A 21470-nucleotide genomic window follows, 5' to 3' on the forward strand; every position below is an offset into this window, starting at 1 on the left:
TTTAAATTACAGGTTGACGCAAGTAATGTAGGAGCGGGATCGGTCCTACTCCAAACCTCAGATGATGGTGTGGATTGTGTTGTGGGGTACTTTTCCAAAAAGTTTAATTCTTACCAACTGAATTACTCTGTGATAGAGAAAGAAGCTTTGGCTCTGATCTGGGCACTGAAGCATTTTGATGTTTATGTGGGTTCCTGTGGAGAACGTTTGGTGGTATATACCGATCACAATCCTCTCACATTTCTTCATTCTTTACAGAACCCAAATCAGAGACTTATGAGGTGGTGTATCTTTCTGCAGGGATATCACCTTGATATAAGACACATTAAGGGAACTGACAACGTGATTGCGGATGCTCTGTCACGGGTATAATGTGAATTGTTATGCTGTGGTTTTCCTGTTTTCTCTTTCTCCTTCCCAATCTATCTCTGATCCTAGGGCCCGAGGTTGAGGAGTGTGATGGGGACGGAATCCTGAAATTTGGAAGACTCCATGACATCATTGTATTTGGGAGTTATTTCTGTAAAGTCTTGATGTTAATTAATATTTATGGACATCCCAATTTAGTTAGTTGGGGGTTTTGGGTTTTTTGTTTTGGGTGGTAATCCTGGGTGGGGGTACACTTCAGTGTCTCTCTGCAGTCCTTGTTTTGGGATTGTTGAGGATGCTGAGTTCAGTGTTTAAAGTTGCCCCGAGCTCGGCAAGCCACTGAAGACTAGAGAGGCCAAGGTAGAGTTTCTATTTAGGTAGGAGGTTGGGGTGTTCATTTTTGGGAATTAGTTTTTGTTTAATTATTTTGATATGTATATGCATCAATTTTAAGGGGGGATGTGTGACGTGCCTTGGGTTCATCCCACTTTAGCCGGCAGTGGGATGGGTCTTTATGAGTATTGTAATTTGGAACACCTGTTGACTCCTATTTAAACCTGTGTGATGTTGTAATGGGTGCGCTTTGTTCTGTTACCCCTTTGGCTTTTGGTTCATTTTTGCGGTCTCCGTTTTGTTTATTCTGGTATGTCTTAATTTAGTTATTTTGGATGTTTGTGCTTGCGTTAATTATGTAGTTTTATTTTAAAAGATTATATTCTCTTAAGTGATTTATCCTTGTTTAAAATGTTTTGAAGTTTATTTTTGTTAAATAAATTTCCTTTGCAAAGAAATTGTTTTCGTTGCCTCCCTCATTTGTCACGGCGTGAGCCGGTCGTGACACTGTACTAACGAGTGTTATCATGTCACATAAGACAGCAGAGAGAGATGTACAAAAACTGTGATGTTTATTGAATAGTCTTAACAGAAACCACCAACATGATCAGTGAATGGAAATTATATGTAGAGTCTTAAAGATAGTCCAAGCACACACAGATTAGTCACAGATTAATTCCAGTACGTTTCTTAATTTGAACGTAGAACGTAGACTTTGAAGGCAAAGTCCTGGTTGACATTGAAAAGATTCAGGCAGTTAGATGCAGCATTATAAAACTAGCTTGCATTAACGAGATCGCTCAAAGAGTGCTATTGCAACTTAAATAGTAAGCTGAGAGTGCATAGTGACAGGTTACAGTAATTAAAACTCAGGTGAAGATGATCGTGTGTGATGAATGAGGAGAGAACCTGGCAAATCAGAGCCCCCCATGTTATCAAGTGGCTGGTAGTGGATACAGGTTCAAAGATCACAGTCTTTCTTCAGAGGCGGAGCCAGCAGAGAGACCAGAGACTAGAGACCAGGGCAGAGCCGGCAGGGAGCCCATGAAATCTGGGTCTCTTAAGAAACTGGAGACCAGTTGCACTTTTTTGCACCGATTATAAAATTCTTACATAGTTTTTTTCAAATAGACTTAAAGAGAACCTTGGGGATACAGACAAATCAGACTTTTTGTGTTCCTAAAAGAACCATTATGGATAATATTTTTCTTTTGAGAGATACAATTGAATTAGCAAACATAGAAAATCAAGATATAGGCATCCTCTCAAGACCAAGAGAAATCCTTTGATAGAGCAGACCATTGTTATCTGTTTAAAACACTTAAACTTCCGATAATGCCACCATCATAGATTCCTCTGTATTCAGGAGAGAGCATCAGCATAGTGTACACACTTTTCTTAGTGATGTATGACAAATGCGGAGGGCGGGGGCACAGAGGAGCACAGAGAACCCTTTGTAAACTGCGTACGCTCTCATCTTGAATGCAGATGAGACTAATATGGTGGCATTTTCCAGAGTTGTACAGTAACAGAGTTAATTTACTTGAGTACAGTACTTAAGTACAATTTTGAGGGATCTGTACTTTACTCGGGTATCATTTTTGGGGAGCAGACGCGTCGCCGACACCAGAATAATATCTAGCTTGCTAGATATCTAGAGCTGTCGCGCGACTCAACCTTCTATGATGTCATGAGCTACAGCCAATCAGAGCAAGGAATGGGTTGTGGTCACCGAGTAAACGCTGCTTTCAAACACTGAAGAAGAGAAGAAGAAGAAGACGGAAGAACAGTACGCGGAAAAATTCACAACATGTCGTCAAGAAAGAGTTGGACTCAAGCATTAGAGCAAAATTTTATCGAACTGTGGCAGGAGCATGAATGCTTGTATGATGTTTCTCACGAGATGTACCACAACCGCGCTGAGAAAGAGAAAAGGTGGACGGAAATAACAAACGCTCTAAACCAGCCAGGTGAGCTAACGGAAATGTTATTATTACATTATCAAAACGTTATACGGTAAAATGTTAATTAAATAGTCATTGTTTTCATTGACAAATAGTCATTGAATGTTAAAGGAGGCGTAGTATTCCTATTGTAGCGATTCAGCGGGAGGAGGGGAATAAAGTTATTTGAAACAATATAAACCTCCGACTGTAATACTACGGGGATTCCCAAGGGAATCTTAGATTTTAGCTCAAAAGGGAATATTATGTATAACTAACTGTAATTAATTATACAAGTTTATCAGGTTTTACCTGGCGTAGCAGAATTAATAATAACAATTAATTAATATGTTCGTCCACCGAAGACATATATCCATAATCGTATATTAACGTCTAAGAAATGTTAATTTCATGGCCTTTAAAATTAACCTTCTTACTGATATACAGTGCTACTCGCAGCGTGTAGCTGGATCAAAAGGCAGAAATAGTGACTTTAATTTCGTGAGCATTGAACACAGAAACAATTCAATTGTGAAAATGCAAAACCGGTTTATTAACTACAAAACGAAGTACACACAACGACTAACTAAACATGCACATATACAATAACATAAAACATAGATGAGAAAGAAAAGACTGAAAAGCTAGAGAGAGAGTAAAAGATTGGCAAAAACACTATTGCTTAACATCTGCACAAACCATCGGAAAATCTCTAAGGATCGCCTTAATTTTCATAAGGGGTAAAGCTTAAACATCAGCGAGTAGAACAAGGTTAATACTTGCATTTGGCTCTTTATGATGTAGTACGACGTGTCTGGTGCGCGCGGGTGCGAGCAGAGAGAGAGAGAGAGAGATAATCCAGGTGTGCTCGTAAGTCCGTTTGGTTGTTCCGTATGGCGTAGTGTTCCGCGTAAATTGTCCGAACTCGAAGTGCAAAGTGCAAGCCAGGAAATTACTGTCCCGAAAAGTAGGACAGGGCTCAGAGAAAAGATGATGAATCCGAGGGACTCTGGGTGAGTCTCAGCGAGTTTCCAAACTGCGCTGACGGGTTACCTGAGTAACCGAGCGACTGAGCGCTCCTGGGTGATTGAGCGATTGAGCGCTGAGCAACTGAGCAACGATGGCTTGGACGATAGGCCGTTTTGACCTTTCACGCGCCCAGCCCATTTTAGGTGAAATGACCAATGTGCGAAGTGTTCGATCGCGCGGGAAACAAGCCTTTGTTCTTTCAGACATCACATTTGCGTAAATGCCAAATGATAAAAGTTTGTTTCCATAACTCTTCAAATCGATATTAAATGACATTGATGCGGCTTATGGTAATATGATACATAGAAATGATTAGGAAATAAAGAGTGGATTAATTTGATACTAGACAAGACATGGGTTTAAGATCACGTTGAATAATAATTTCATACCTAAGATATGAACCATGCTACAGTGAACAAAATCTAACTAAAGTGTTAACACACAGTTACATCACACATACACGATCATGCAGTAAAGGTATATAAAATATATATACATTTAAACAGCTCATTGTGATCTTTAAATGTGGTTTCATCACAGACATATAGTCCGTGCCCCCCCTGCTGTGTCTCTGGCGACTGTGGACTCTGGTGGAATTCCTTTGAACTTCCTTTGAAGACGGCATTTGTTTTAATTGTCGCCCACTTTACAGCCTTGATAGGTGATAGAGGAGACAGGGTTATCTAATTATCACAATTTTAGGGCTGTTGAAATCCAGATGCCAAATGGCCCCAATCTGACTCCGAGCTATTTGCTACATATCCCCCCTTCATGGCCACCAGGGTCTTGAGAGACTTTGGTGGGCGATGGTTCAATAGGCGATGGTTGGACAGGTCATTTGGTCTGGATGGCAGGTGTATCTTAATTTTCTGCAGCGCTTCTGCATGCCTGCAGAGGGGTGATTTCGATGAGGTTGGGCTCTTGCTCGGCTTGTGTGTCTTGCTTCCCACGGTTCCGCTTGAAGGCTCGAGGGAGGGCAGCTGTGCACTTGTTCACTGTTTCCTGCATCCCGCTGACTCTTCGGTACAGGATGAAAGCGAGGCCAAGAGTAAGGGCATATCCTACTCCTGTGGAGAGGCACAGTACCGTGTCAGCGGCGGTCCAGGCTCGGACAACAGGGAGGCTGTGCATAGCTGGCATCCGAGCAAGTGCCTGGAGGGCAGTGTCGATGGGCGTGACATCAATTAGTTGGGTCCCCCCTTCTGCAATCCTCATCTCCAGTTCAGGGTCTAAAGTGAAGTTGTGGTCCCTGAAGAAAGTTGAAATTTCCAGTTCGGTGTGGTACTCCTCACTGGGAAGGTGATAGAGTGCGAGTTCGTCGATGTGAAGAATCGCATCCTTTGGAACTTGAATCCACATCGTCTGGTTTGGTAGACTGATGCGGGTGGCTGTGTCGTGTTGGTCGTAGGTCAAAATGGCTGTGCTGGCTGGGGTGTTGACCAGCCATCGGTCACCTACGATTTCTGCTTGGGTGTTAGTGACCTCGGCTCGTGGTTTAGCTGAGGCAGGACAACGAGAGTCAATCTTCATGGGCCGCAGCCCACAGATGCCGTCAGTGTTGTCCCGAAGGAAAGGTTTGCTGGGGCAGAGATAATGAATGTCTTTCGTGAGGCTGCACATGCGCAGGTTTGGTGCAAGGTACAGCTGTTCATTGCTGTCATGGTAAGCCACAACGTCGGGGGTGCGTATTCTGATGTGGGTGTTTCCCTGCCAAAAGCCAACATTGACAATGTCTTTGAGTCTGTAGATGTTGTGTGACTCAATGATTGGCAGGTTTATCAGAAAAGCAAGTTCGCCTTGTTCAGGGGCTATGCTTAAGGGAATTGCGCTACCTAGGGAGTAGGCCAGATGCGCCTGCAGAGTGTTTGTTGGCCCTGCAGTGGCAGAGGATAAAATGGTCTGTACCAGGCTTAGGGGTACCAGGTAGGGTGGAATTCTACCCATGGCTAGACTGTCCACAGAGGAGCTCACCTCGCGCAGCATGTCTGACATCAGAGCTGTGACCAGTTGAGAATAGGCATGATCCACCTGCAGTACTGAGAAAATCTGTTTCAAAGAGTTCACTGTTTGTTTCAGTGCGACACTGTGTGTGTTGAGAATTACGACAGTATCTTTTAAGGATTTTCCCATGGTTTGCAGTGATTTGCTTTGAGCTGTCAGTTGTTCTCTCAGTTGAGGTATTTCCTCCTGGATCTCATTCACATGTCGTCTCACCGTGGCTATGCTGACTGCATTGACACTGGTGACTCCAATGTTGAACAAAGTTCCGACTGCTGCGGCGGCTCCGAGTAGGGCTCCCAGGAACCGCTTGGGACGCTTGGTTTGTCCGCTGAGATCTGCTTGTGTGACAGTCATCTTCTGAAGTTGGTACAGCATGTGTGTGATGTCGGCCTCTGCGTGAAACATAGCGTTCTGCGCCCATCGTTCTCCTGCCCAACTGGTTTCTGGTGCTGATGCTGTGTAGTGTGCTCTGTAGACATCACGGGGGTTGAGTCGGACATAGACCTTTTGGCTATGTGTTCTGCAGTTTGTGATCAGGAGTCCAGGTTGCTCTTTTAGGACGATGCCTGAGGCTGGACCCGGCGACACGATTTCAGGTTGTGACCACCCCCCTTGTAGGCTGATGTACAGGACAGTGATCCACAGCAGCATCCTGGTGACAGAGAGAGAGAGAGAGAAAGAACAATAGGTGAGCGCTACAGGTCCTTGTTTGGTCAGGACAGCTCTCTTTCTTTTCATTAGCGGCTGTTCCCTAGGTGGCAGAGTTTTAGTGATGAGGCAGTGTGGTGGGAGTTTGGCCTGGTTAGTGCTAGTCCCCCCTTTACTGTCATGCCACAATGTTGAGTGTCTCTTGACTTGGTTCCGGTGGACCCCTCTGAAAATTGGTTCCTTCTGACTCCTGCCCATCTTGATTCGGTATGCGACGGGAGAGAGTTTGTCCACAATCTCATGAGGTCCTGCCCAGTGTGGCAGAAATTTCTTTGACAGCTGCTGGTGAGCTGTCTGAATTGGCGGGGCGAAACTCTAGTACCAGATCTTGGTTGTTTGAAAAGCGAAGGTCGTTCCCAGATGAAGTTCATCCAGATACTGGTGAGTGGTGTATGCTGTGGTCTGGGTGGTGTCATTGGGTGCTGGAAAGCATTCTACCAACTTTGTGAATTGGCAGATGACCGTGAGAAAGTGTTCGTTGCCCCTCGTTGACCTGGGTAATGGTCCAACCCAGTCTATCTGGAGGTCTGACAATGGGAAGTTGACACCTCTTTTTTGCAGTGGTGCCCATTGGTTTGGGTTAGCCGGATGGAACTGGCAGCAAACCAGACATCCCTTGATGTATTGTGCTACATCCTGCTGCATTTCAGGCCAGTATGCCACCTGTTTCAGTGTTTCATACGTGGCTTTTGTGCGATGGTGTCCAGCACATGCTGTGTCATGCGCATGCATCAGTAGGACCCCCCTATGGGCCTGAGGAACCACAAGCGCAGGTGTAGTGCGTTCATCAGGGACATACCAGAGGATGTTGTGTTGTATGCGCAGCAGGTGCCTGACATCGTTGAGACGTTTGCGGGTTGGAGCAGCAGACATGTCAGAGTTTGTGATAGGGTAGGTGGAGGGGTCTGAGAGGTGGTTTAACATAGCTAGGGTAGCGATGTTAAAGGCTTGTAGTTTCTGATGATCTGCATCATCCTGCATGGCATCTGCATCTTTTAAATTCTGTTGAACTTGTGCGTCAAGTCCTGGGTATGGCTCTGAGTCTTTGGCTGGATGCAGAGTGCAGAGCAGTGAACTTTTGGAGTTTAGGTCTGAGACGAAGTTCCCGCGGCTGGCTGGGGGGTCGTCCATGACCTGTGTGACCTGGCAGTTTACCTCAGATGATCTGGCTGATTGAAAGGGTAAAGGTTCTCGCACTTGAGCCCAAATTTTTAACTGTTTAAAGTCCATTAAGGGTTCAAAGCGGTCTAGCAGGTCTTTGCCAATGAGGAGAGGGTATGAGTCCATTGGTGAGATGTACACAGGGTGTATGATGCTCATAGGACCGATCGTCAGGTGGATGGGAACCACCTGTTGCAGTTGAACTTCAGTCTGGCTGTAAGACTGCACATTCAGCATACACCTTTGGGGTTTAAGGGTCAAATTTTGGGCCTTAGCTCTGTTCTGGAGTCTGGTGAAAAGCTGGGATGACATCAGCGTTAGGTCAGCTCCGGTGTCGACGAGGGCTTCTAGTTCGACCTCATTTTCCAAGGTGATGGATAGATATAGCTTTTTTGCTTCTCCTCTTTCGATCAGGTTTCCCAGGAGGCTTGGTACTGGGGCTGTTGTATTAACGGGAAGGCAGTTAAAACTGGTTTCCTGTGACTCTGTAGGGAAGGAGACAGTTAACACAGCACTCTCTGGTACTTGCAGGCTTTGGTTGGTTGGTGTCTGAGATATTGTTTGTACGCCAAAGTCTTTGGTTTGTGAAATGAATAAAGAGTCGGGTTTGTCTTCGTGGTCCTGCTTGTGGGGCCTCTTTTGGATTAACTCCTTCAATATTCTCAGAATCTCTGCTGATTCAGACGTGTCTGTGTCACTCTGTTTCTGGGGTAGTTCAGACTTAGCCTTGCTCTGTGTGTATCGAGACTGATCTCTCTGTTGACTGTTTGGACTGTTACCCGTATTTGATCTGCCAGGTGCAGGACGGTTACCTCTAGGTCGTCGGCCAGGTTTCCACGAGCCGCCACCCTTCTGGTTGTCTGATGAGTTTAGCCGGCTCCATGACCTTTCGGCGTGTCCCATTTGGTGCTTGGGACGAGCCCCTTCATGGCCGTACCATTCCTGGCTGGCTGTAAAGTCTCTTGGCCCTCTGTTGAAAGGTCTTTCACTGTGGCGCAGTCGTGCGCCCTCCAGTGGTAGTTTAGGGTACAGTTCAGAGACAGGGAGAATAACAGGGTTTTTAACAGTCTTTTCAGAGGCCGTTCTTTGTTTACCATAAGCTTTATGGGCCAAGTCCCGCAGCTGCCTGGTTGTCATCGTGCGAGGGCAGGCCATAACCCCTAAGTGTTGGCTCACTGTGAAGTGAAGATTTCGAAGGAAAAGGGTCCTGAAGTTGAAGTCCTCCTCCATTTCAGGCTCATTCCGTGAGCCGAAGTAAGCTCGCCTGAGTCTGTTGTAGTAGGCCTGTGGAGTTTCGTTTCTGCTCTGTTTGAGATCCATTGCCATAACTAGTCCTTGTTCTGACTCTGGATCCGAAAACTCTTCTATTAAGGCCTTTTGCAGCTGCTCGTAATCCATCTTGACGTTTTCTGACTGCCGGTCAAGGAAACTCCTCACCTCACGACTGGAAGTGATCCGTAGCAGATACAGTTTGTCTCTTGTGGTTACATTCGGCAGCGTTTGCACATAAAAGTCAATGTCCTGCAGGTAAGCGTGGATGTCATGGCCACCTGCAGGGTTTGGGGTAAATGTTGGGATATTTCTAGCCAGCTTGTCGAGGTCTTTGGGTGCCACGCCGGGCATGTCTGCAGGTGACCTCGGGAAATTTGTTTGTTCCCACCCCTCTGTGGTAGTGAGAGGTTCTGGGATGCTGGATGATGTCTTTAACAGTGGGCTCCCGCCCCCCTTTTCAACAGAAAAGCTTTGGTGGGAGGGTGCAGGCTCACTGGTTGAATGAAAGGGAAAGGTTGCTTTTTCCCTTACTTGTTCAGCTTGCAGTTTATATGCATAAATGAGTTCTCTTTGGGCGGAGTCAAGGTCGTCCCTCGCCTGGTCTCGTTGCTGAGCCAGAGCTTGACCTTCATCTCGAGCCGCTCGCAGGTGATTCTCACAGGCCTTCAGCTTGGCATCACGTTCCTTCAGTTCTACCTTTGCTCTGACCAGAAGATGTTCAGCCTGCTGGAGCTTTCCGGACAGCTCTTCTCTGGCTGTCTTTTCCTGTTGCTCCTTGTGCTCTGTGTCTGTGCGGAGTTTTGACAAGGCCTCTTGGAGTTGTCCAATCTCGTCCTTTAGCCTCCAGTGTTCCTCCTCCGTCGATGGGTGTTGATCCTCTAATCCCTGTGTCAGCTGATCTAGACGATTCTGCGCGTCCTCCTGATTCCTCCGTGCCTCTGCCGCTTGGAGCTGTAGAGCTGCTGCATCCTGTTCCAGTTGGGCGATGTTCCTTTCGCCCAGTTTACGCTGGATGATGAGGTTGTGAGCGATGGCACCTGTGATCTTGGCTATATCCTTGTGACTGTAGCTCCTCGTTGGGTCGAGGGCTATGAACTTGTTCAGGGTGCCGTCGAGTTGCTCTCTTTCCAAGTGTTGCAGTTCATTGGCGAGGTTGGGCAGGAGTTCAGATGTCACAGCGCTGAGCCAGGCCTCTAGCTGGTCCCAGTGGTTGACAGGGCTTGGTGATCTGGACATGTTGACACACTGATAGAAGAGAAAACACAAAGAGCCAATGCGAGTCCGCACAGTTCAACGAGCTACGGCAATAAAAAAGGTATATATATATATATATATATATATATATATATATATATATATATATATGTGTGGGCTATGAGCTTATTATCAGGGCCTTTCTCCAGCGGCACAGATAATCAGTGTGGGGGGAAAAAAAAAGGGAAAAAGTTTAGTAATTTGTCGCTTTGTTAAAACCTATAGGTCGCCTTGGACATTTGGTTTATCGAGCGTATTACTAATGAATTCTCCTTATGGTTTGTGCAGTTTTGCTCTTTCAGCCCAAAAATAAAGTGAATCAAAATAATTAAAATTAATTAATTATAATGATTAAAATAAAATAAAACAAAATAAAATAAAGAATGAGGAGGATAGGTTGCTGGAAATGAAATAGGAACAGAAAAGAGAGGAAAAATAAACAAATAAATAAAAAAAATAAAACAAATAAAATAATAATAATAAAAATAGAAATAAACTGAAAATGGGAATTGAGACAGCCAACAGACGAAGTCCTAAGGCTGGGAAAATGAAGAGGAAAGCAGGTGGAAAAAGGGGTTTCCTGTTTCAGCTTAGCAGGTTCTCTACCCTAGATTTGATGACAGGGCCTTACAGGGAGAGGGCACTATGGAGTCATGCGAGCTAGGGGAGTGGCTTAGCTAGAGTGGCTGGGCTAGACCCAACGTGAGAGGGATCTGGTGCCTCTAGTGGCTACAGAGGGGAGAAAAGTGTATCTCTTTTACACTAACACCTGTTGACTATTTAAGACAACCCAGGGTGGAACACAGAGACAAGGCGCTTCCCTGAGCACGCAGCCAAGAGTGCCGGGCCTTCTGCCCTCCCCACCTCGACCGCTCAACAATCACGCCCTTCACACCGCCAGGCCGCACTCAAAGGTGTCGCCCACCAACTGGCACTGCCGCTAGGGCTTTGTGTGTCAGCTGGCACGGTTAGCGATTGGAGTGCCCGGTGGCAGAGGTCGCACTGTGTCTTGCTGCCTAAGGTGCTAAAGGAGGGAGCTACCGCAGCACCCCGACTGTACACACTCGAGTCAGTTCCGCGGGACCGGTCTCTTGTAGAACTCACCGCTGGCGAAGTCCTGATTCATCTATCAAGTGTTAGCTTTAAAGAGATGCACAGGGGCTTATCCTATTGCACCAGTTAAAACATAAATGAATTCACTGAGAATGGGACTTATGGGGCTGAATTCTATTCACAGTAAAGAATTGATTCAATTAAACTTTAAAATAAATCAAACTGCATTAAATTTAAATTTAAACTTAATTAAAATACAATCTCTACAATAGAAAAGAGAACAGGAAAGTAAGGAGCGAGAGAGAACAGCAAAAATGAAATAAAATAAAATAAATCAAAATTAAATAAAAATTAAATAAAGAAACAATAAATTAATAAAGCCACAGCAATATTAATTATTATTTATAAATTTAAGACCATAACATTCAATACGTAGGAAATAAAACTACAAAGTAGTAGAATAACCTAGTTATTGAAGTAAGGCCAAAATTCCAAGTTTGACTCCTGTCATACACTTCCCAAAAGAGTTTATGAGAGGGCCAAACGAACTTTCCCCACCAGATGGCGATATTTCGCCCAACAAACAAAGAAAGCGGAAGTCAGGCGTAAAGTAGAGAAGAAGGAGAAGTGTTAGACACTCAAGACTGACATCTAGTGTTAGAACTAGGTAGTACGCTTTAAACTGACAAAGATTCGCTTCTATTCAACAATTACATCGGCGGCCGCTCCGTTGCTAAGACGACGGATGTAATTTGCTCATGTTTGCACTGCCTATTTTAATTTTGGCTTAGTTACCGGGACACGCAATAAACAAAGAGTCCAACGTGCTTTATCGTACGTTGTGACTATAAATACTTGATCAAGTTTTCATCTCCTTAAAAAAATTGAAGTCTTACCCTCGGTGCTTTCAATTTAAAAAAATCCACGTACGTGAATAAAATGGAAAAATACAATAGACAGCTTCTCTAATTGCAAATCATTTCCTGGAGATTAAACAAAAAGACCTTATCAGATGAGAGTACTCACTCGACCACCGCTTCGCTCTACATAAAGGAATTCTACTCTTTATTAGGCGGAATCAGACAGTAATGCAGCGTATCAAAGTGTTTTTAATACGGTTACCTTAAAGACTGCAGTTAGCTATACATAACAGGGGCGCGAGTCTGTTACGTCCTGAAAATGATACAGGAAAATACATTTTCATTCATACAAATAAAGAACGAAATCAGTTATAGCTGATAGTTCTTTTTCATTCACACAATGCAAAAACACATTTGATTTGTAACTGGTTTGCTCAGAAAATAATGTTTAAATCTGCCCGCGCGTTCTCCACCATTAATATGTAGCGATTCAGCGGGAGGAGGGGAATAAAGTTATTTGAAACAATATAAACCTCCGACTGTAATACTACGGGGATTCCCAAGGGAATCTTAGATTTTAGCTCAAAAGGGAATATTATGTATAACTAACTGTAATTAATTATACAAGTTTATCAGGTTTTACCTGGCGTAGCAGAATTAATAATAACAATTAATTAATATGTTCGTCCACCGAAGACATATATCCATAATCGTATATTAACGTCTAAGAAATGTTAATTTCATGGCCTTTAAAATTAACCTTCTTACTGATATACAGTGCTACTCGCAGCGTGTAGCTGGATCAAAAGGCAGAAATAGTGACTTTAATTTCGTGAGCATTGAACACAGAAACAATTCAATTGTGAAAATGCAAAACCGGTTTATTAACTACAAAACGAAGTACACACAACGACTAACTAAACATGCACATATACAATAACATAAAACATAGATGAGAAAGAAAAGACTGAAAAGCTAGAGAGAGAGTAAAAGATTGGCAAAAACACTATTGCTTAACATCTGCACAAACCATCGGAAAATCTCTAAGGATCGCCTTAATTTTCATAAGGGGTAAAGCTTAAACATCAGCGAGTAGAACAAGGTTAATACTTGCATTTGGCTCTTTATGATGTAGTACGACGTGTCTGGTGCGCGCGGGTGCGAGCAGAGAGAGAGAGAGAGAGATAATCCAGGTGTGCTCGTAAGTCCGTTTGGTTGTTCCGTATGGCGGAGTGTTCCGCGTAAATTGTCCGAACTCGAAGTGCAAAGTGCAAGCCAGGAAATTACTGTCCCGAAAAGTAGGACAGGGCTCAGAGAAAAGATGATGAATCCGAGGGACTCTGGGTGAGTCTCAGCGAGTTTCCAAACTGCGCTGACGGGTTACCTGAGTAACCGAGCGACTGAGCGCTCCTGGGTGATTGAGCGATTGAGCGCTGAGCAACTGAGCAACGATGGCTTGGACGATAGGCCGTTTTGACCTTTCACGCGCCCAGCCCATTTTAGGTGAAATGACCAATGTGCGAAGTGTTCGATCGCGCGGGAAACAAGCCTTTGTTCTTTCAGACATCACATTTGCGTAAATGCCAAATGATAAAAGTTTGTTTCCATAACTCTTCAAATCGATATTAAATGACATTGATGCGGCTTATGGTAATATGATACATAGAAATGATTAGGAAATAAAGAGTGGATTAATTTGATACTAGACAAGACATGGGTTTAAGATCACGTTGAATAATAATTTCATACCTAAGATATGAACCATGCTACAGTGAACAAAATCTAACTAAAGTGTTAACACACAGTTACATCACACATACACGATCATGCAGTAAAGGGATATAAAATATATATACATTTAAACAGCTCATTGTGATCTTTAAATGTGGTTTCATCACAGACATATAGTCCGTGCCCCCCCTGCTGTGTCTCTGGCGACTGTGGACTCTGGTGGAATTCCTTTGAACTTCCTTTGAAGACGGCATTTGTTTTAATTGTCGCCCACTTTACAGCCTTGATAGGTGATAGAGGAGACAGGGTTATCTAATTATCACAATTTTAGGGCTGTTGAAATCCAGATGCCAAATGGCCCCAATCTGACTCCGAGCCATTTGCTACACTATCTTTGTGATATGTCGGTAAAACAGTATAAAGTGTATAATTATTTTTACTGTAAGTCTGTTTATTGTTATATATTGTGTAATAGAGGATATTCAGTTACCTTACAATCTGCCTTTTGTACCAGTCGAGAGATACATTAAACCAGGGCAGAATTAAATTCTCATATTTAGTTTGAAACAGACAAATAAAATAAACGATTTTGTAGGGGTGTATAAAAACTGAAAACAATGCATTTTTTTTCTAGACTTTACTGTTGATGACATCAAGACCAGGGCAGTATCTCTGCGAACGCAGTACTGCCGTTTGATGAAACCCAAACCAAGTGGGAGGGGAAACAAACCCTGGACTCCACGGCAAAAGTGGCTTCTGAGAGTTATGGATTTCATAAAAACATATATTGTCCACCGGCCATCCAAAACAACAGTAAGTTAAACATTCAACTTGTACACTGTTAACCCAGAAATTGTCTTTACTCAAACAATCAAGGAAAAATCATTAATATTTTCTGTTTTGAAGCCAAAGCTTAAATTGATTTGTTGATTTAACTGTTAACCTTACAAAATCTATTAAACTAAAACATTCAAGTAAAATGAACTTAAAATTATTAGTTCATGTTGTGAGGAATACCCATAATCCTTTGCGCCTGAATATTTTGATTATTTTCTGCTTTTTCACAAATTAAAAACTGATAAGAACTTTCTGTACTCAAATATTTGTTAATAAAATGTCATATAGGTTCAAGCTCTTATATTATTGATGTTGTTTTGTTGTAAATTATAATTTTGTGAAGTCACCATTCAGGTGATCAGTGTTTCCGTACATGAAGCCTGTTCAAAACATTTTACTGTATTTCTCTCCACAGTACTGACAATGTATGTCAAAACACATTTTTTGTGTGTTTCTGTGGAGAATCACGTTTATTCAATGACTGACTTAAAGTCAGTCATTAATTTTTGTTATAAAACCATTTATAACATCAAATGTAATAAAAACTAAAGTTATATGCAATGGGTTTCCTCACACATAATGTCATCGAATCTGGGTTAAGAGTGCAGGAATATTGGAAGAAATTAAAACATTAAGTACATTAAACTTAAAATTAATTGTTATTTCAACCAGGCAAAATTAACTTTTTTAGGGCAACGAGTTTCCATAAATGTTTTAGGTTCAATCAACCTGTATGGGCTTACAGTGTAATAGCATACACTTAATGTGATGTAACACTCATACACCAACACATACATATTAATACTCGTATACACATTAATTTATACATACAAACATGCACACTCGCTCAGTCACTGACTAAAAAAAATCACTGAAAAACACACAAATATATACAAACATACGCTGTCACACATGCTAGAGTAATAGTTTATTCTGCTCCCATGACTTAAATGTTACACTGCTGAACTGCGTTAATGTAAGTAGTTCTTTCTTAATCATATCACCATGTTCTCTGTTTCAGCTTGGTGCATCATTCACTGAGCAGAGTGATGCAGACGATCTGGACCTCTCAGACATAAGGCCTGATACACCATCATTGGATAGCTCCCCATGCACTGCGTCCACCCCAAATCGGTGCAGTGAAGAAGCCTCTCCATCGTCTGAAACCGCTTCAACTGCCTCAGGTGATAGTGGTAAACAGACGGGTCGGAACACCAATATTCATAAGCAAAAGAGGGTGTCCGAAGGTGCTATTGAGCTGCAAAAGCTCGATTTGTTAAAGCAGATGGTTGCACAGGTGGATTCACAACCAACTATGGACACATTAAGTTTTTTTGGGAACCAGGTGGCTTTAGAATTGAGGGACATTCAAGACCCGGTTCTCGTATCACGACTCAAGAGAAGCATAATGGTCCTCATTTACAATGCACAGCAGACTGATAGAAACCGATCATTGTCGTCACCTGGACAACCTACCCCAGGCACATTTCAACCGGTCAATTCAGGTCTACCATCGGCCCAGCCTACTTCTCAGCAGTCTTATTATGGCTCTGGCCATGGTTTTCATAGATCACTTTTGGAATCACAACCTGATCATGCCTATGACTAGCCATTGTAATCAAACTGTAAATAGTTGTTTTATTTTGTATTTTTAACACTATTTTTTTACACATTTTTATTTAAAAACTTTTTATTTTATTACAGTAGTGCACTACTTGAAGGTACTTCAACTTGAATGTACAGTGATCCTTTCTCTGTGTTTAAACTGTTGAGTGCTACCGTGTTACTGTTGCTGGTGGACATCAGCATTGTTGTTGAGCTCCACACTGAAAAAAATGATTCTATGCCTTAGTAAATTTAACTTAAAAGAAATTATAAAATTCTATTAAAAAAATGTAAAAAGTAAAAATAACACACAAAATTTAAGTTAATTCTAAATTAACAAATTATTGAGTAAATTTCACTTAATTTTATTATGTAAAATCCACCCAAATTTGTAAGAAGGAAATTTTGTGTTGAAACTACTTGAATTATTTAAGTAAATATAACTAACTAGGCAGTGGGCTTGTACTTCCCAGCATGCTTTGCATGGGACTGCATTTGGAGAGTAAAATTTGAAATTAAACGCTATTTTTTTGTGTTTTTAACAAAAAAGAAAGACTTGTTAGTGTTTCAGGTTAAATTACATTTGAGATTTAGAAGAGTTTGTGTTTCTGTTTTGAGTTTTGTGGTTACCATCATTCAGAAGAGTGGTGCTTGTGTATAGACAATAGGTGACACGATGAAAATCATGATGTAAGCAATAACTGTGCTTATGCCAGTACTGAGATCTATTGAGTCTCTTCTTACTTGCTCAACATAATGTGGCAGTTAAATGTGAAAAGTTAAATAGAATAAGAGATTTAAAAAACGATTGGATTATTTTAGTATGTAGAAATTAAACCATTAAATTGATTTGTTTGCACATAAATAATTTTAGTGTACTGAACATAAAAAAATTGAGCAAATTCTACTCAAAATAATTATGAATATAATTAATCTGAAATTACATATAAAATATAAGTACACTCAATTGATAAATTATAAGTACACTCAGCTTAAAAAATATATCTGGAGTTAGATAAATTAATTGTGTGCATCTTCTTGTCATAATAAAATTAAGTAAATTCAACATAACATTTTTTTCAGTGCACAATAATCAGCACTGTTTTGTTTAATGTGAACATACTCTTTTTTTTATATATATACATATTTATTACACACACGAATAAAAACACATTTTGAAACTAGCTGGCTGTTGATTTTTTTTAAAGCTTTTATATTACAAAATAAGGGACCTAATTGACTGTTCAATGTTGATAATTAAATTACAAAGTATCCTTCACATGATTTTGGTACTCGGTTTTGTTCATAAAGCATTTGCAATAAATGCAAAAGTTTTGTATCATGTAAAAGCTGACACTAATTGACTAACATAAAGTTTATTGTAAAGACTGAATTATTTTGCTTGTGATAATGAAAACACTAGGTGTGAAACACTCTGAAATACATTTCTAATTACTTTACAAAATAAATTTTATACATATTATTATTTTATAAAAACTAATTTTGTCCATAAAATAATCTAGAAATGCACTTTACCTAAAGTCACACGTCTGACATTGTTCTGTTTTCAATATAAAGATGATGCCTTTAAAACTCAATTTTATGAAAAGTCACTAAAAATGCTAACATTTGTTTACTCACATCTTTGCATTGCATTCTTTTAATGTATTGTTCTACTGTTTAGTGACAGACTGGCCCATTTAGAAATAATGTCAAAGGTGATATAAACATTTACACCTATTCAGAAGGATTATGGCCATCTACATCATGCTTTTGTAATTATTAAAATTGCTGACAACTATCTATTTACAGTGTTTTAATCCCTCTTTTATTTGATTACATGTCTCATTTTACCACCTTTTACTTTGTTTCAAATGCTTTTCAAATTTACTTTTAAGTTACAGGTCTGACATTGTTCTGTTTTCAATATAAAGATGATAAATTTAAAACTCAACTTTATGAAAGGTCATGAGATATTTCTTACACAAATCTAAAAAATGCTAAAATTTGTTTACTCACATCTTTGCATTGCATTCTTTAAAGGAGCATTTCACCCGTAGAAACATTAATCTTTGTTGAAAAAGTGTCATATTTGTAGTCGAAATGTAACATACATTTAGAATTTGGTGCCTATTTGACCGAGAAAAGGGGTGTTTGTAGTCTCACCCCCTCAACAAAGATATTGGACTTTCTTCTTTCAATGATGCAAAATTATGATTTTTACATCATTGAAAGAAGGAATTGCAACACTGAAATCTGTATTTCTCCTGTCTCAGCAGCAACTGAGAACATGATGCACAACCATTCAAAAACATGACTGGGGTTCTAACTATACAAAGCTTAATGCAAATGGGTGAAGTGTCCCTTTAAATGTATTTTTCTATTGTTTAGTGACAGACTGACCCATTTAGAAATAATGTCAAAGGTGATATAAACATTTACACCTATTCAGAAGGATTATGACCATCTACATCATGCTTTTGTAATTATTAAAATTGATGACAACTATCTATTTACAGTGTTTAAATCCCTCTTTTATTTGATTACATGTCTCAATTTACCACCTTTTACTGTGTTTCAAATGCTTTTCAAACTTATTTTTATGATGACATTATATGTTAGCATGTACCGCCACAGACATACTAATAATGTTCCATGAATAATTAATGTAGGTCAAGAAATAAATTCAATTCAATTTTATTTATATAGTGCTTTTCACAATTTGTGATTGTTTCAAAGCAGCTTTACATTAATAGAGGCAGTGGAAAGCACAGAAAACCGACAGATAGCACATCATAATACACAATAGCACAAGCAGTAGTATAAATAAAGGTAGTATAAGGTACATAACTGCAACAAACTGATTGCTTTTATGAGTTACATTACTGCATCTTTGGATTTGTATGCAATTTAAAAAATAACAAATTGAATACCAAGAAAACTATAAACAGAATACTGAAAAAATGAATGTGAACCACATTTGTAACACACAAGCAAACAAATGTCCTAAACTGACTTTTAACCGACTCTTTAACCTGCTGTTCGCAGGGATTACTGCATCAGTCATTTTTTAAATATGTTGGTCCTGCCAAGAAACACTACCCGCTGGTGAGACAAAGTAGTCCCGCATCAGATTGCGTTGAATTTAGCTGTTGCTGTACAATTGCGATGTGAGGTGTTCTCCATCGGTTGAAAAACACCCATCCCATGATTCCTCCATTGCCCATCAACAGTGTTGGGCAAGTTACTGAAAATTAGTAATTAGTTACAGTTACTAGTTACTTTTTTAAAAAGTAACTGAATTACTCTCCCAGTTACTGTGTATCAAAAGTAATTAGTTACTAGGGAAAGTAACTTTTAAGTTACTTTTATGTCTGCTTTTTAAATGTAAATATGAACAGTACTGAACAGTCAAAAACAACATTTTTAGACTTATTTATTGTTATCAACAGGTAGTAAGTCCAGTCTAAAGGTCTTGACACACCGGGACGTTTTTCGTGCGCGTTTATCGTCGGCGTTTAACGTGACGTTTTTCTGCTTTCACACCCAGACGATTTTTACTGGCGCTGAGCCGAGTGAGGTGCAAATTCACCCCTGGACGTTAGATGGCGCTTAATACAAAACAGATATATGCCGGTACACAAGGGGGCGCAGCGAAACTTTATGCTTCTGTTCCACTGATCTATATAAATGACTGGATTGCGCATAGAACGCTTGACGTAACTGCGTGAGGTGAAGCCAGCGCAGAGTTCGAGCCGCCATCTTGGTATACCCAAACGGCAGAGAGCGTCATTGACTTCCATTCAAAATCATGATCAAAATTTACCCCCTTTACAGCGTGTCAGTTACACAAGGTTAATTTTTAAGATATGTTTACGTTAATTATTTGTTTATTCTGGTGTTATTTGCAATGTTTATGTTTTAATCGGGCAGGATAATGGATTTATAAAAAACCGTTAAGGTGAGTGTGTCTGTTGCATTTGTTAATGACACGGGTATAAATAAAGTTTTTTTTGACATTCAGCTACACGACGGTCAGCGTTATTTCTCTAAATAAGTTTAGGTAACTTGTAAATTTAGATAACATAATTACAAAACTAGCAAATTATTGCACATACGGTACAAAGCATGATTATTTATTTAGATTTCAGAATGAGCACGTTTATTGTCATTAATACTAAATATGCTGCGGTCTGTCTGCTGATCTGATACTGTAATAAAGATGAATGTATAATAACTTATTAAAACGCAAAATGTACAACTTTCAGTAAATAACTATTTACATGCTTTGGACGTTTGTGTTGTAATAATGTACAGAGTAACTTCACATTTAAAAAAGAAAACGAGTAAAGTTATGTTTTATCATTAAAATCTGATAACGTCCATTGATTTAATAGAACGTTTGGGTATACCAACATGGCGGCGCGGTGGCTTCACAAGTGTGACGTCATGCGCAATCCAGTCATTTATATAGATCAGTGTTCTGTTCTGACACTCACTTGTCACACAGAAGAAGAAAGCCACACGCTAGTCAATAACAAGTCATATGCTTGCTTTTAACAAAACATGGATATTACTAGTAGCAGCTCGATTTCTAACAGCAGCATACAAAGACTACTTCAACTCACCATCAGGACTCACCATCATCTACTTGACAGTATGATCATGTGAAACATGATCTTCTCAGATAAAAGCAAACTGTGCATTCGTGTTATAGTCATTATAATTACCATTTTGAAAACGGTGTGTTTATAATATATATATATATATATATATATATATATATATATATATATATATATATATATATATATTCTTTGTACAAACAATATCTCCGTGAACTTAAATACATTTGTTAAATCAAATCTATTTGATTCGATTCTATTATCAGCACTCTCCACATAAAATTAACTATTTTGATAGAACACGTTATATCAAAATTAAAGCTCTTTCACAAAATATAAGGTAATGGGTGATCCGATGTGTGTATTTTTAACTAATCTTTTACAAGCACTTTCTCTTGTTAACAATTTTCTCACATTTCCTCCCAAATGTATTGTATTTTGTGATTTGGCTAAAGAAGTAGGTATGTAGTTATTACAATAAGAGGTCAACAATACTGATGTACAAATATATGCATAGTGTCAAAATGGCACGTTATTTTCAATTCGTTTTTTAATCAAACATTTATTTTTGTGAATGAACTGCAGTTTGCAATAACAATCAGAGACATGACAGTAAAATCAAATAAAACAGGAATCAGAAATGTTGGTCCAGAAAAGTCACAATGACTTTAGTGCAACTGAACCATGGG

The 21470-nt window shown here is 40.2% G+C and overlaps 1 protein-coding gene across 1 annotated transcript; it reads left to right on the forward strand.

Moving 5' to 3' along the window:
• Positions 1–2316: 2316 nt before the first annotated feature.
• LOC135743927 (uncharacterized) lies at positions 2317–18651 on the forward strand. Its single transcript, XM_065261837.2, has 3 exons — positions 2317–2672; positions 14349–14527; positions 15573–18651. Exons 1-3 carry the CDS (start codon positions 2513–2515, stop codon positions 16158–16160), a joined length of 927 nt encoding a protein of 308 aa, XP_065117909.1. The 5' UTR covers positions 2317–2512; the 3' UTR covers positions 16161–18651.
• Positions 18652–21470: the final 2819 nt, after the last annotated feature.

This window comes from Paramisgurnus dabryanus, chromosome 2 (genome assembly GCF_030506205.2).
Source record: "Paramisgurnus dabryanus chromosome 2, PD_genome_1.1, whole genome shotgun sequence".
Classification (NCBI taxonomy): Eukaryota; Metazoa; Chordata; class Actinopteri; order Cypriniformes; family Cobitidae; genus Paramisgurnus; species Paramisgurnus dabryanus.